Source organism: Asparagus officinalis, chromosome 1 (assembly GCF_001876935.1).
Source record: "Asparagus officinalis chromosome 1, Aspof.V1, whole genome shotgun sequence".
NCBI classification, from domain to species: domain Eukaryota; kingdom Viridiplantae; phylum Streptophyta; class Magnoliopsida; order Asparagales; family Asparagaceae; genus Asparagus; species Asparagus officinalis.
Genome location: NC_033794.1, coordinates 9,706,480 through 9,721,755, shown reverse-complemented (window position 1 = coordinate 9,721,755; position 15,276 = coordinate 9,706,480). Strand labels below are relative to the sequence as shown.

Below are 15,276 nucleotides of genomic sequence, written 5' to 3'. Positions count from 1 at the left end.
TCTTGTCAACGGATCTCCATCAAAATTTTTTAAATGCACAAGAGGTCTGAAACAAGGAGATCCCCTATCTCCTCTGTTGTTCAACATTGCAGTTGATGTCTTAAATAAAATGATCATGTGTAATGTGGATGAGGGGTCATTAGCTAGCCTGCGCATTAAAGAGCCCTTGAATCACATTAGAAGTCTTCAATTTGCAGACGATACTTTAATTTTTATCAAAAGTTCTTTCAAAGACATATCTGTTCTCAAAACAATTCTTTACATCTTTGAAGACATCTCAGGATTGGGCATAAATTTTGCAAAATCATCTATGGTTTATTTTGGAAATATTTTCAACAGAGGAGATTATCTATCTTCATCTCTTAATTGCAAATTAGATTCTCTTCCAATCAAATATCTTGGTTTACCTTTGAAAGGTGGCACATTATCTAAATCTGATTGGCAACCTTTGTTGGACAATTTACATCGTAAGCTTGCTTCTTGGAAGAGCAATTGCTTATCGATGGGAGGAAAATTGGTCTTATTAAACTCGGTTCTCTCCTCCATCCCATTATATTTCATGTCTTTTTACAAACTCCCAAAATGGCTGATTAGAGACATTGACAAAATTAGAAAGAACTTCCTCTGGACTGGTAAAAAAGATTCGAAACCTTTCAAATGTCTGGTTAATTGGAAAAAAGTCTGTTTACGCAAATCAGAAGGGGGTCTGGGTGTGAAAGATCTCAAAATTTTTAATATATCTCTTCTATCTAAATGGTTATGGAAGTGTTTTGATAAAGAATCTTTCATAGGAGCTTTTCTTCATCATCTCTACATCAGTAAGGATTCTTTTTTGCAATTAGCTAATTGGAAGATCGGCAATTCTCAATTCTGGAATAATATCATCTCAAACAAAGAAGCTTTTCTTCATCTCCTTTCATGGTCTCTTGGCTCAGGTGACAAAATTAGATTTTGGGAGGACAAATGGATTGCCTCCAACAGTCTATCAAGTTTATATCCATCTCTATACAGCTTAACCTTATCCAAGAATGTCTCCATTCATAGTCAAGGCATCTATCATAATAATTTATGGTATTGGCATCCTCTGTTGAAAAGAAGTATTTCGGCTGAATCTCAACATGCTAAACTTGAGCTCCTCAATCTTATTAACCTACAAAGAATTACAAATCAGTTAGATATTCCAAGGTGGTCTCTTACTTCAAATGGCTCATTCACTGTTAAATCTTTTTATGATTTCCTATCATCCAGAGGTATCAAATATGCTTTTGCCAAAGTTACATGGAATTCCATTTTACCCAGCAAAATACAAATTTTCACTTGGCTCTTATCCCTAAACCGCCTACAAACCAAAGATAATCTAATAAAGAAAGGATGGCAAGGAGATACAACCTGTGTTCTATGTGGTGCACACTCTGAAACTAAAAACCACCTCTTCTTCTCATGCAATACAACTATGAAAGTCTGGCGGCATTTTGCAAACTATTTGTTACCTTTTATTTGGCCGACATCTCTTGAGGATCTTCTGCTATCTGTTGCATCTCTAAAGAATTTGAATGGTCTCATATGGCGCAATATTTTTTCTGCAACTTGTTGGATTATATGGACTTCAAGAAATAAGTTTATCTTTGAACAGAAAACTTTTTCTGCTGAATCAATTATTAACAACTCAATTCTTGCTTTGCATGCATGGGCAGAATCAGGAAGAAAGAAGGAAGCTTTACAGTTGGCAAAAGTGTTCGCAACCAAACCAATACCTCGCTGCAACAGTTAAAAAACTTGGGATTTTTCTGTATGTTGTAAATATAACTTTTGGTGGTGTGTTTTCTGTTGCTTAATTGATCTATAGAAAATTTAATTTCTTTTCTCTATATGTATGGCCGGCTTTGGTTCTCCTCTATATCCATGTCAACGATGAATGACGGTAAGGCCCTCTCTTCATCTTCATGGATGTTTGGGAGAAGAAGGTTATACATCAATAGTTAAGAGGAATTAAGTTTTCTATCTATCAATTGATGGATACAGTTCGTATCCATATTTTGTAAAAATACTTTTGTTTATTTTAATGAACAGGGTCCAACCCTTGTTTTTCAGTCAAAAAAAAAAAAGGTGTAGCTAATTGCTGCACATGCTGTTGTATTGGAGCACACACCCTCTGGTTCTCAAGACAATCTTAGCTTTTAAACTTATGTGAAAGTTGTGTTAGAGTGTTCTTAACCAATATCAACTCTGATCATCATGCGGTTCAAATGAGAGTTTAAAATCAGATAGAGAAATCTTATTTGAACAATCTACCATAAAATATTAAATGAGACAGTCTATGTTATTAAATGTGCATCCAGATGATATCAACCCTTAGGCCTCGTTTGGTACGCGGGAATGGGGTGGAATTGAATGGTCATTCTCACTTCTCATTCCTTCCTACCAAACACACCCTCTTTTTTGAAGTTGGAATGCTCATTCCCACTTCTTATCAATTCCCACTTTATGTGGGAATGAGCATTCCCAATGAAATGATAGGGAATGAGCATTCCCACTAAATGAGAATCAATAAAATATACAATTTTAAAATACATCCATTCCCACTTCATTTTATAAATTACACCCAAACGTGAGAATGAGAATGACTATTACATTCTCACATTAAGTCCATTCCATTCCCTCTTCCATTCCATTCTCATATAAGTCTATTCCTGCGTACCAAACGAGACGTTAGATCTATGCACGTCCCAAAATTCAATAATCTAAATGATGCACGCTTAGTACGAGGCTGGCCCACTTGTATGACGGGCTCCCACTCTCAGGACCCAAGCCCCCAAATGCTTTAAACTCAACACATGAAACCTTCATAAAAGGCACAATAACGCTTTGTAAAGCTTGTTTGTTTCCATATGTGAACACGTTGTACAATAAAGAGTCAATTGTTGTTTATTGTCCCTAAAATTCTATTTGAGACACAGAGCCCCTGGTACGAATGGAGTCACTATTATATAATAACAGATGGCAACTCTACAAATAATAGAGGCATGCACCATTGGAACACATCAGAGGTTCTAACTGCAAATTAAAAGTTTTTAAGGGAGTTCGAGTCTCTAGTGTACACCTCGACAGACCGAAACAAGAATTTAGAAACAGTTCAACACCAAAGCATCAAGAATTACAACCTCACACTTTCTCGAAATTGAAGTAGATAAAAAAAAAAAAAAACACACACACACGCTTGCATGCATATCATCTTTCTTTAGTTGCTTTACTGCGATGTTCCGAATCGGTAGGAGGCGTAAGAAAGCGCAGCGTTCCCCCAGCTGTGATGGATCAGTTCAGCTTTTGCGCCCTCGCCTGCTGCCCCGAGAGCCACGTGGAGAGGGTAAAAATGCTCAGGCCAAGGGTGTGCCTTCTTAGCGTAAGGTGCTTTCTCCTCGTAATGATTAACATCTTCATACCTAATTTTAGTAAAAATGGAAAAAGAAAGAAGATCAAACCTAGCTAATGGTCGAAGTTAAAATAAATGAAGAAATTTTCAAAAGAGCCTGATCAAATCATGTTTTAATTTTCAAAACCGACCCTTTTTTTTTATACCAAAATCGACTCACTTTTTGCTGCTTAATCTCATTCCTAAACAGCCGGGGTTGACAACCCCGACTGTTTAGAAGGTTGTTAAATCCCAATTAGAAGCCTTAAACCCGATTTTTTATGTCCTAAATAGTCGGGGTTGGTAACCCCGACTAATTAGGAAATGAGATTAAGCTGACGTGGAAAAAAATGAGTCGATTTTGGTAATAAAAAAAGTGGGTCGGTTTTGAAAATTAAAACTTGGTTTGAGACTGTTTTGAATTTTTTTTTCTAAAATAAATAGATTATGTGCGTATTCAGAAAGAGTTGTTTGTAGATGCATCCGTAGGACTACAGGAGTGCCGTAAACGGAGTTTACCTTCCATAAAGTAGGCAATCGAGCGGTTTCAGAATGTGGAGATTCTGTAAACGGAGTTTACCTTCCGTGGAGGAGGGCTTCTCTAAGCCACGAGTCGAAATCAGAAGCCCACCCGGGGACCGGCGCGCCGTCGCGATCGATTTCCCTCAGGTTGTGAGTCGCGCTCCCCGAGCCGATTATGAGCACACCCTCCTCCCTAAGGGGAGCCAGGGCTTTTCCCACGTTGTAGTGATGAGTCCCGTCCCTGTGTGGCTGGAGGGAGAGCTGGCATACTGGGATATCGGCCTCCGGGTACATGAGCATGAGCGGGACCCACGCGCCGTGGTCGAGCCCTCGGTGTTCGTCTGTCTTTGTTTGGGTGAAGCCGGATTTGCGGAGCAGGGATTTTACTCTCTCTGCCAGTTTAGGCGCACCGGGTGCAGGGTATTTGAGCTGAAACGTGATTCGATTAGATGAAGGACATTACGAAGAAACGAGTGTTTCAGTTATCTTGAAAATTCAGTAAAAAAAAAAATATTTGTCTGATGGACATGATTTATTAATGGCTTCTCTTCTCCTCTCTTGCAATTAGGTGGTATTTGTCCAGTTACCCCCGCTATCGTTAGTATCCGTTCTAATTTAAAGAGGTGTGATAATGTCTTATAGAATTCCCAGTATCACAATAGCGATTTTCGTAATAGTAGTTTTCATAACAATAGTAGTTTTAAGATAATTGTGAAATTCTACGTAGACTTCGATTACATCCATTTAAAAAAAATTAAAATCGAGTGGTGATTGAATCCTCTTCAATTATCACCTAATTGGAGAAAATCCAGATCCTCATGTATTATAAAATTTGAACCACTATTGCTCTCCTTAATTATTAGAGGACTAACTAATCAATCATTCCAGTTCTCCTTTTTCTTTATTAAAAAAAAAAATCACGCCAAATCTTCATCAAATAATAGTAAATTGTACTCTAAATCAAAAATTAACACCACCCTCGTTCTTCTTCATCTTCTTCAACTCTCAATGAATCTGAGATCAGAAACAAGGAGCATACTGTATCTCAAATCAATCTTTTGGATATAATTTCCTTCTTGTTTTGAAGGGAAATTAACAAAAAAAAAAAAAAAAAAAAAAATTAAATATGCAAAACCCATGTATGACGCATATGACATACCTCATACATGGGCTTGGGAAATCCATAGAAATCATAGATGGTATCGTTGGGCCCGTTCGCGGCCGCGACGGTGGGCTCAGTCGTCTCCCAGTGGCCTGAAATCACGAGAATAGCCCTGGGCACCTCAGAAAACACCTCGTCCCTCCACGACTTCAAGAAACGCCTCGCAGCCATGCTCTCGTCGATCGACAGCGTCGGCGATCCATGAGATATGAAGAAAGTGTCCATGATCAGAATAACAACAAGAGATTCTGGTGACGAAGAGTGGATTGAAGAAGGAAGAAGTCGTAGGTAAGGTTTTGACAAAGAGTAGGGGTGACTCCGGGTGCGCGGTCCCTTTCTTGATTTGGTTTTAAGGGTTAAAAATGCTAACGGACCTCCATTAGCTGCTTAGCATCACCTAATTGTAACGAGACCCCTGTAGTTCTATTTGTTGCTAATAGGCTTTTTATAGTTTTACTTGTTACGAACAAACCGCCTGACCGAATATCTTTTACTCTTAAAATAGTTAAATATGGTTAAGGAGGCGAATAGACCCCATGCGGTTCTATTAGTGAGAATTGCTTAATTATTCTGCTTTACTTTTAGAATAGTCGGAAAAAATCTACTAAAGAGGTGTCTTCGCACCTGGGTAAATAGTATAGGGGTTCTATCGTAACAAGTAGAAGACTACATGGACTATCTTTGCAATTAGGTGATGCTATAGGGAGTCTATTCGTAATTAATCCTAGTTTTAAACTCAGCCACGTTCAAAATTGTTCTTAAATCCAAGATACTACAGTGAATAAACTCAAAACTCACATTCTGTATTTGTTTAAATTAATTTAAAACCGACATATCATGCTGAATTATTTTTCATACTCATTATCTATATTTCACCAAAATCAGTCTGAAACCAAAATACCCTCCTTCATTATTTTAAGGAGAATTTTTTAAAATACACCACTTTTGCTAAATATTTAGCAAAATAGACCATTTTGCTAAATATTTAGCAATAGGCCAAAAAGAGGTCTATTTTGAAAAATAGGGCTTAGAAAACATACGGGACTACTAGTCCCGTATGTTTAGAACCAACTTAATCACTGCCATTTTGAAAAACAAGACTCAGAAAACATACGGGACTAGTAGTCCCGTATGTTTTCTGAGCCTTGTTTTTCAAAATCGACCTCTTTTTAGCCTATTGGTCAAAAAAGGGTCTATTTTGCTAAATATTTAGCAAAGTGGTCTATTTTGCTAAATATTTAGCAAAAGTGGTCTATTTTAAAAAAATTCCCTTATTTTAAAATCACTGTTCGCATTTTGTTATAATTTGACAAAATGTGTCTTGTTCATCTTTAACTTGCTTGCTATATTTTGGACTAAGTTCGTGATATTTAACGATTACACAAAACTGAGATGGAATTCGAAATGAATCAGGATAAAACCTTAGGGTCTAATTATATATTCTCTTATAATTTCTTCATCTGTTTCTGTTAATTATGAGAGCATTTTTTTTAGTAGTATCGTGCTAATTGAATGTCTAATTGTCTAAGTTTATTGCACAACGTAGAGTTTTTATGTTGTTAGGGGATGCCCATGGGAATTGACTTTTTCATATGGTAGCATTTCTGTTGACAACTACCTTCCCACCAAATTGACGCAACTTCCAGAATGAAAGTAGGGGCGTGTTTGGCAAACCGATCCCGGCCGGTCTTGAAGTAAGCTAGTTCTTTTTTTGAACTAATGGAGGGGCGGTTCAAAATAGGACCAGTTTTAAACCTCTATTTTCGATCTCAGATGATCATTATTTTCTCTAAAAAATAAAACATCATTATTTTCAAATAAATCCTCAAATATTGAGAATATTATATACAAATCCTTCGAAAAAGATTTTAGTTAAAGCAAATGGGTTAACGTTAGTATCTTATTTTTTTAAGCACTTTGTGCATATTACATCTCATGAAATCGTATTAAGTTTTAACTTTGAAATTCAAATTTTAAATTTATATTGATAGCATCCACATGTTTCAGTTCTTCATTTCACATGAAGGTTCCATCAAAAAAGTGGCATTATGTAATATAGATGCTCCTTTTGCAGCAATGTAACATTTTATTGTTTGTACAATACAAACCTCTCATAAACAAAGATAACAAATAATCAATCTGATGAATATAAAAGCAGGAATTTCTAGTTAAAAATGGCTAACAAATGCAACTGCAAGCAAACAATAACCAAACTATCCCAAGGTACTACTTTCTAGAAGAAACCCATGTGGCACCATTCTCCCACATGCTTGGGTTTATCAGAGCGCATATAGTCCGCAAGAACTAACAAGCCATCAGGAGCAGCCCCTGCTTATCTTTCTAAACTTTAGTTGAATTGTATCATCAGGTATCATCAACTTGAGAATGGAACACAAAGCTAGGGAATGTTGTTGTTATGTCCCTGTTAAGGAGGCAGAAAAAAGTCAGAATCATGGCAAAAACAAATTTGAAAGTATTGAGGATGATTGTGTGTGACACAAAATTGTATAACATTTTCTATTAGTAACCACAGGCATTATTATTTATTATTATTTAAGCTACAACTGGTTCAAAATGGCTGCATGGATGCTATTTATAAAAATGGACTTACCAAATAAGCTGTACATAGAGATTTCATTCGATGATGTATGCCGTGTTTGCCAGTAAGCATGATTCTTGTTAATGATATTATCGGTTGATTATCTCTTAAGATTAAATACATAAATTTGAAATATGTGGCTCTAGGTTTCTTGTCTACTCAACATGACATCCACTAAATTTAAGTTGACCTGATGCCCTCATTAGATTAAATTTGCAAGTTACTATCCTGAAATCTGGTTCTGCAGTACACCAATATCAGGTAAAAATGTCAATAATACAATACTTATGCAGAGAACATATCGGTTCCTTGTAAAATATATAAAATAGGTGAATATAAATTCCTAAGTCTTGCGTATATGCAAATAATCACAACCTTCATTGTGTGTTTGATAGGATGGAATGGTATGTGTGTGTATGTGTTTGTGCTGGTGAGCGAGTAAGAGAGGGAGGGTGGAGGAGGGCAAAAGGTTGATTTACAAAAACTAATTTAACATTTGTAATATCCAGCCAAAATTCCATCAGTTAATAATATCAGATCAGCCACGGGATCAGAGTTTCTTACTTCAGGTACTGGAGGGTCATGTTCTTTAATAAAGATGGATGTCGTAAGACCAGATTCCGCCACTCTTCCTTATCAATTTTTCCATCATGTTTTGTATCAGCTTCCTCAAATGTCTGCAAGAAAAATTGAGATAGAAGGTTAGTGATTGCATCCGATCACAATAGGAACTTTCTACACGAGGATTACTTGAACTCAAGTTTTAGGAATTTAATATCGAATGAGGCCACTGAGACCTGTCTTAGTGGTAAAGAAGAGGGTTTGGTGGTATGTCTATTATCAATATTACCAATATTTGAGGGTTTGCTTGACATGGCTTCACTGTTTTAAGGAAAATAATGCTTTTTAATGCAAACTTGGATGCCCGGCAATTAAAACAAAAGAGACTTTCTTGAAAGCACTAATTAATAAGCTGCTCTTGAAAGAAGTCCCTTTATTGCAAAATCCTGGCTTCTGTCAGCAGTAGAAGCAGAAAGGTCACATACATTACTGCCCCTTCGAAGGTCACATACCTGATTGCCCCTTCTCTAATATTTTTTTTGTCACGTGATCTCTCATGTAGTCTGATCTATAACTAAATTTTATAAGGACTCGGGTTGTGAATATTTTCTGTGGTTCGTGAATATTGGCTGAACTCTCTCGTTCACTCCATTCTTATCAAAACTACTAAGAAATCTGATTCAAAATTTGATCTTTCTTGATGAGCATTACAATTATAAGGACCAAACATCAAAGGTTTTCTTTTCTTTAAAAAGCAGATTTGGATGAGTGCTTTTCAGGAAGGACTTATAAGGAGGAGCAACATCAAACATACATAAGAAGGATTACAGAAATGTACTAGGAAATCAAGGCAAACCAAATATCAGAATATTAATGAAAATTTTATGCACACCTTATCAATGATACTCTCTATGACTTCATCTGAAAGGTTCATCCCGGACTCAGCAAGCGTAGCCACTACCATTTGTTTCACCTGGGCACCAAACTTATTGATTAACATCAAAGCTAAGGTGACAAAAAAACGTGCATATATTTTATGGTGCCACAAACAATTTTAAAATTAACATAGACCTTCTACAATCAACTGGTAATCCACTAACAGTACAAAATTTGAAATTCAGGATCTACTCAACATTTTACAAAGAAAAAAAACCGAACTCGCTGCGGGAATATAAAGAGGAAACTCGTACTCATAACTCAACAAAATATTAAATTTTACCTCCTGTCTTTCAATGAACCCTTGTTGCTTGAGATCATATAATTGGAAAGAAACTGCAAACCAACAAAATGTTAAGTTTGTCTTTCTTGCAGGATATCTCAATCAAAAATCTTTTTGAATGAGGGCAAAACCAGCAATAACATAAGAGTAAAAAGCACCTAAGGTTCCAAATAATAGATGTCGTAAATAAAAGGGAACAATAAATTCCTGCGTAAATTGAAAACCATATCAACCAGTAGAAAATTGGTACCTTTCAATTACATAAGAAGAAACTCATAGATATTAGAAAGGTAAATAGCAAATACAAATGTTTAAAATTGTCCTCATATTATATGATCGCCCCGGAATTTTAATGACTAATAACAATAAAATGAACCATATAAATAAAATTGACACATTTGATCATTTTTAAAGAAGTTGAAAAACATAAAATGCAATGCAACGGATTGAATTCTCCAACTCAACCAAAGCTTTTTTTTTCTTTCTTTACGTGTCAGATACTATATGTAAGCACTGTATGCATGACACAGAAACCTACTAACCTTTCAATTACTTATTTTCTAAGCATTTAAAAACTACATATCCAGGCAATCTCTTTGACTTGTAATATTAGATAGAGAAATGTAAAAGTTTCTACTGAGAGGATAGAATCTAGAATCCTACAACGAGCTAAGCACCTATGCTGATATCTTGATCTCGATTCCAGTCAATGAACATACATTGAATCCTTTTCCAATTATACACTGATCTTAGCCAGCATGCTCGCTTTGAAAACATTTTCATACTAAGAAGACTTCAGTGCTCAGGCTAAGGCAACTATACTCATGAAGGTAGTAAATAGAATCTGCTTAAAGGATTAATGATTTGAAGTAAGGACTTGACGGTTCCATTCATATTATCTGAGAACCAGCAGAGAGTTTCCCCTTCCCGCATTGTACTATGTACTAGGCAATCACTTTATCAACAGAACAGATGACAGACAACTGGGCTCAAGAAGTTGGAGAACCCTTATTTTTGGGAAGTGCTAAAGTAAGTTACCTATCATGGAGGACTGCGAAGATAAGAATTAGCAAAAGACCATGAATACAGGCCCAGAGGTTTAATTTGCTGAAAGCTAGTAAATAGTAAGATCTGATAAATACATTGCATTAGTTTTAAGCATGTTTAACACTGTTGAAGTTCACAAAATTATTATTATCTATTCATATGAAAAAGTAAATGTTTTTCATGCGTTCCTTTAATCTCCAGTGGTGGACTACAACCTTTGCCTAAGGTCCGTATCTCATTCAAGAAATAAATCGTCATAGTAGGAGAATATGAATCCCTCTTCAGTGGTTTATAAATGAAACTTCAACATTATAACATAGATTCGCAATGGACCCAGGACTGGACATTACATTCTCATAACAGTAACCAAGATGCCATGGGTCAGAAGATTTAATACCAACTGATAAGTCATTGGATCATCGTTTCAAAGAGTCTTCTAGCTCTTGAAAGTTTATTTCACATATACATGGATGTTATTTTAAGAGGGCAGTAGGTTCATTTTCTTTTAATCGTCCACTTAAAGGAGTGTATTAACTAGAAAAATGTGTTAGACCAAGGGCTGTACTTCGTCTGCATCCTTCCTCTACAACTTTTTGTAGCATGTGGTGAAACGATTGCAGACACTAGACTACAAAAAATTACTATATACTCTCATAACTTGACCAAACAATGCAAGCAAGCCTCAAGCATATGGGTTAAGAAACGAAGTAGGTAAATTCAACCATTCACGGACCACAGGCACATGTGAGTGCACACATTGCCTCTGCGTCCTGCACGCTTCATGCACACACAAGCACACATCTGGATGCACATCCATATGGTATATGCACTTGTACTCTTGTATTGAATCTTAAACCAGTATAGCTACTTTTAAAATTTTCACTTAAATCAATGACTACGGGATCAGCTCAGAAGTACACCTGAAGACTAAAGTAAATACAAATTCAATAATTATGAAATATGGTAAAGTAAATGCAACTTCACCAGTTATGGAAATTCTTAAGGATAAACTTCAACACTTAGACAGTAAAGTGATATACACATAAAAATGTAAGCACAAGGTAAACACAATTAAAAAAAAAAAAGAACTTACACTCAATTTTATCATCAATTGGAGCATTTGGATGGAATACAGAGAGGGCACGTGCAAACTCTTCAAATCCTAATATTCCATTGTGTTTTGTATCAAACAAGTCAAAAACCTGGAAAATCAAGTGACACACAGACATCCCATAAACAATGCATTCATACACAAGATGTAGTACTGTTGACACTCACCTAAAATAAGAAAAGGGAAATCGGTGCATTATCTACACACAAAGTCCACAATAATGTATGCTTGTGGAAACATTTATTACGACCATCAGAAAACAAGATCAAATTGGACAACAAGAAAGCTGCCTCCCAAGAGAAAAGGTAAAAGAGCAATAAGAACGACGAACTTGTCACCATCTGCAACTTTTATGTAAGCAGCCTCATGATTGCAAATTTCCAGACTAGGATTATGTTTAAATCAAGAATGCCTTTTACTGACTAGTAATTACTCCCATAAAGTTGAAAGAAAAACATTCATATTGACAATGCCATATCTTACAAAGCATGACTTAAAACAATGCAAGGTAATATAATAATCTTTAATTCAATCAAGTTAAGTTCCATAAATACCCGATCAGCAAATAAGCTCTCCTTTTTGTTTGTCTTGAATAGGGCTAACTGAAACTCTTCCTGCAGCACAAGTGGTTATTTAGTAATCAAACCAATATCAGGTCAAAAAATGACCACGTATAATTGATAAAATATAATGATAAGGTATCTACAGTAGATAATTCATGGCTCCTTTGGCCAAACTGAAACCCCTAAGCACTATGAGGCTTGAAGAAAATGGGGAGAACATTCAAAGCTTATGGTCCTGAAGGAATTCAAGTAGATGGACAAGTTCTCCTGTAACTTAAAAGGCAGATGCTGTACATGTTGATAGCTACTAGGACCAAAATTCAAGATCACTCATATCAAATGCTATATGATTGGAAATTAAGGATCTCACAAGGATAGCCAATGTAAAACCTAGTCTGCTTACGAAAAAAATTATAATTAAGGAGGAAATTGAAATTAGAGGCAAGCCTATGAGGAATTTGGTTGGAAGCTCTTAAGAAGGAAATGATAATGATTAACTTAACGGAGGAGATAATCCTTTACAGAATAGAATAGAAGAATATGATTTTGTTACCGATCCCAAAGATTGGGATATAGATTTTCTTGCTGGTGTATCTCACAAGGACTGCAGAATGTTCACATCATACATATAAGATGAGGTTTTTACCTTGTTAATCAACCCGTCATCGATCACAGCGCTGCTGATCTTTTTAAACAACTCGTACAATGCTTCTATTTCACTTACGCTGACTGCAAACCAAATCAAGTAAAAGAGAACTACAGCTTCAGCCCACGACATATGAAGACTACCCATTACGATATAATAATTCGATATCCAAAAGGAACTTACACACTGTCTCTCTTGCTAAAAGTTCAGGATCTTCAAGGCCCTTGGGCTGCTTTTCGAGTTCACAGCACTTCAGCAGAGCAGCAAACAAATGCTTGACTCCCTCTAAGCACTGCAACATGATATTATTTTACGTCTAAATGCTTCTTGCCCATCAACAAACTCCATGCCTGCAGTTTAGAAAAGAAAACATAACCACCAACAGCAATCTAGAGAACAAACAATTTAATCTTTAACATTGCTATATAATAATACCATGGGAACTACCTTTTAACCATTTACAACGTCTATATTAACTCAATGTCAAACCAAGGGATCCAAGTATTGCTCAAACCCTTATCTGAAACAAAAAGATATAATCCATTATATCAAAATAAAGATCAATCAAGCAAAATTCCTTTCTTTTTTATCTTTTAAAAAATGGAATCATACTTGTCCGCCCAACAAAATTCGAACTGACATGGAATCCAGCAGTTTTGGGTCAAAATCAGTAGCTAGAGAAATCAAACGATTGAAAAATAACAGACTGGTCTACAACTTACCCCAAAGCTCGAAAATACCCACAAAATTCGTGCAATTTTGAAAAAGAGAAGGAGAGATCGAAACTCACCGCTGAAGACGATCGATCGTCCAGTAACCGGGTAGTAAAGATTCGAATTAGGGCTCAGCCTTCAGATATCTACTTGAATCTCCTTCAGATATCTACTTGAATCTCAATCTCAACATCCATCTAGAGAGAGAGAGAGAGAGAATGAAACGAATCTAGATTTCTCAAGGGAAGTTGTGGGGGCCGCGGCCGCTGCCCAATGAAATTGGAGAGAAACCCGTGGCTCAAAATGACAATAGTCGGGTGACGTGTTGCAAATTTTAATGACCCCGGGGACCGCGACGTAAAATTGACCTTAATCATGTGGCCCCGACACGTTTCTTGTAACGCTGTGCTGTGGATTGCTAGAAATGAGTAGAATGATGGCGGCTTATTATTAATTTATTATTATACGTACACGAAGAATACAAGAAGAATCGCCAGCCTTTGGGAACACATGAAATTATTATTAGCGAGTAGTAATAAATAGATTTAATTGCAAATTGACTAACCACATTAATTATAGGAGGAGACGGTCCCTGTGATACGAGCCCACGATCCAAGTTCAGCTGTTGAGAAGGCCCCAGGCCCCCCCAGGACTCCGTACTCGATGGTCCATGATCATGCTACCTGTTCAGCATTTGCGTGAAGCATCCAATCTACACATATCAATGAAATTAGCGTCTCAGCATAGTTAGCGTCGAGAGCCTTATTACCTGCTGTGTAGCACAGACACGGATCCGACACGGCCATCCGACACGCCGACACGAGGCAAATCCTAAAAAATACATAGCAATATGCACAAATGAATATATCCTATCAATGAGATATTACAAATACATGAGCAAGGATATATGAACTTACACAAGGGTAAAATAAACATAAATAAGATAGTGGATCATATAAATAATGAGCTATGGACAATGGCGATATAAGATATGAACATAAATATAAATGAACGCCAAAGCACACTCAAACAAGCAATATTCGACACGTGTGTCCGACACGGACACGACACGACACGGCTTCATATTATGCGTGTCCGTGCTTCATAGATTACCTGTTCAGCATTTGCGTGAAGCTTAGAAATACATTTTGAACTAAAAATTACCTACAGAAATGTGAACAGATCTTAAAAGGGCTGGGTATTGTTAATACTTGTTGCGTCTTCAAGTTTTTCAATTGAGACTGTGATCTACAAAACATCGACTTAAGGGTCAGAGAGTTCTTAGCTAGGGCCAAGCTCACCTTTTTAACACTCATTTATGGATAATAATGAGGAGCCAACTTCCTAAGCGTCATGTTTATACGCATCATCGTTATTAATTCCATTCAAGTTCTGTCGTTTAGCTCTTACCGCTTAGATATGCAACATGTATTAACAATACCCAGCCCTTTTAAGATCTGTTCACATTTCTGTAGGTAATTTTTAGTTCAAATTGTATTTCTAAGCTTCATGAACCAAACTCTGGTCATCACATTCTAACTAATAACTAATCTTGATTTTCTTCTCCGAAAACAAGCTCGATTTAGGGTGTGTTTCGTAATCGAGGTGTTTGTTTTTGTTGTGTTTTTTAGAAAAATACCATACCATTGTGTTTTTTTTTCAAACATGTTTTGAAAACACCATTTTTAGTTATTATTTATAAAGCGGCGGCGGCGGCGGGTGGG

The 15,276-nt window shown here is 36.4% G+C and overlaps 2 protein-coding genes across 2 annotated transcripts; both read right to left on the bottom strand.

Moving 5' to 3' along the window:
* LOC109848960 (4,5-DOPA dioxygenase extradiol-like) lies at nucleotides 3,052-5,436 on the bottom strand. Its single transcript, XM_020418703.1, has 3 exons — nucleotides 5,091-5,436; nucleotides 3,990-4,360; nucleotides 3,052-3,440 (listed from the first exon to the last, which is right to left on the bottom strand). The coding sequence occupies exons 1-3, from the start codon at nucleotides 5,316-5,318 to the stop codon at nucleotides 3,248-3,250; spliced, it is 792 nt and encodes a 263-aa protein (XP_020274292.1). The 5' UTR covers nucleotides 5,319-5,436; the 3' UTR covers nucleotides 3,052-3,247.
* On the bottom strand, nucleotides 7,121-13,817 carry LOC109848951 (calcineurin B-like protein 3). The gene is made up of 10 exons (XM_020418690.1): nucleotides 13,630-13,817; nucleotides 13,287-13,359; nucleotides 13,023-13,189; nucleotides 12,840-12,922; nucleotides 12,185-12,244; nucleotides 11,613-11,721; nucleotides 9,473-9,525; nucleotides 9,146-9,226; nucleotides 8,257-8,369; nucleotides 7,121-7,515 (listed from the first exon to the last, which is right to left on the bottom strand). The coding sequence occupies exons 3-10, from the start codon at nucleotides 13,138-13,140 to the stop codon at nucleotides 7,458-7,460; spliced, it is 675 nt and encodes a 224-aa protein (XP_020274279.1). The 5' UTR covers nucleotides 13,141-13,189; nucleotides 13,287-13,359; nucleotides 13,630-13,817; the 3' UTR covers nucleotides 7,121-7,457.

Coding starts and splice junctions, on each gene's coding strand:
- LOC109848951 (XM_020418690.1), bottom strand. CDS start 13,140: ATGTTGCAGTGCTTAGAGGGAGTCAAGCATTTGTTTGCTGCTCTGCTG. Junction 12,923..13,022: donor TTTAGCAAGAGAGACAGTGT/GTAAGTTCCTTT, acceptor TTTGGTTTGCAG/TCAGCGTAAGTGAAATAGAA. Junction 7,516..8,256: donor ATGACCCTCCAGTACCTGAA/GTAAGAAACTCT, acceptor CCTCCTTAACAG/GGACATAACAACAACATTCC.
- LOC109848960 (XM_020418703.1), bottom strand. CDS start 5,318: ATGGACACTTTCTTCATATCTCATGGATCGCCGACGCTGTCGATCGAC. Junction 4,361..5,090: donor TTCCCAAGCCCATGTATGAG/GTATGTCATATG, acceptor ATCACGTTTCAG/CTCAAATACCCTGCACCCGG. Junction 3,441..3,989: donor GAAGCCCTCCTCCACGGAAG/GTAAACTCCGTT, acceptor TACTAAAATTAG/GTATGAAGATGTTAATCATT.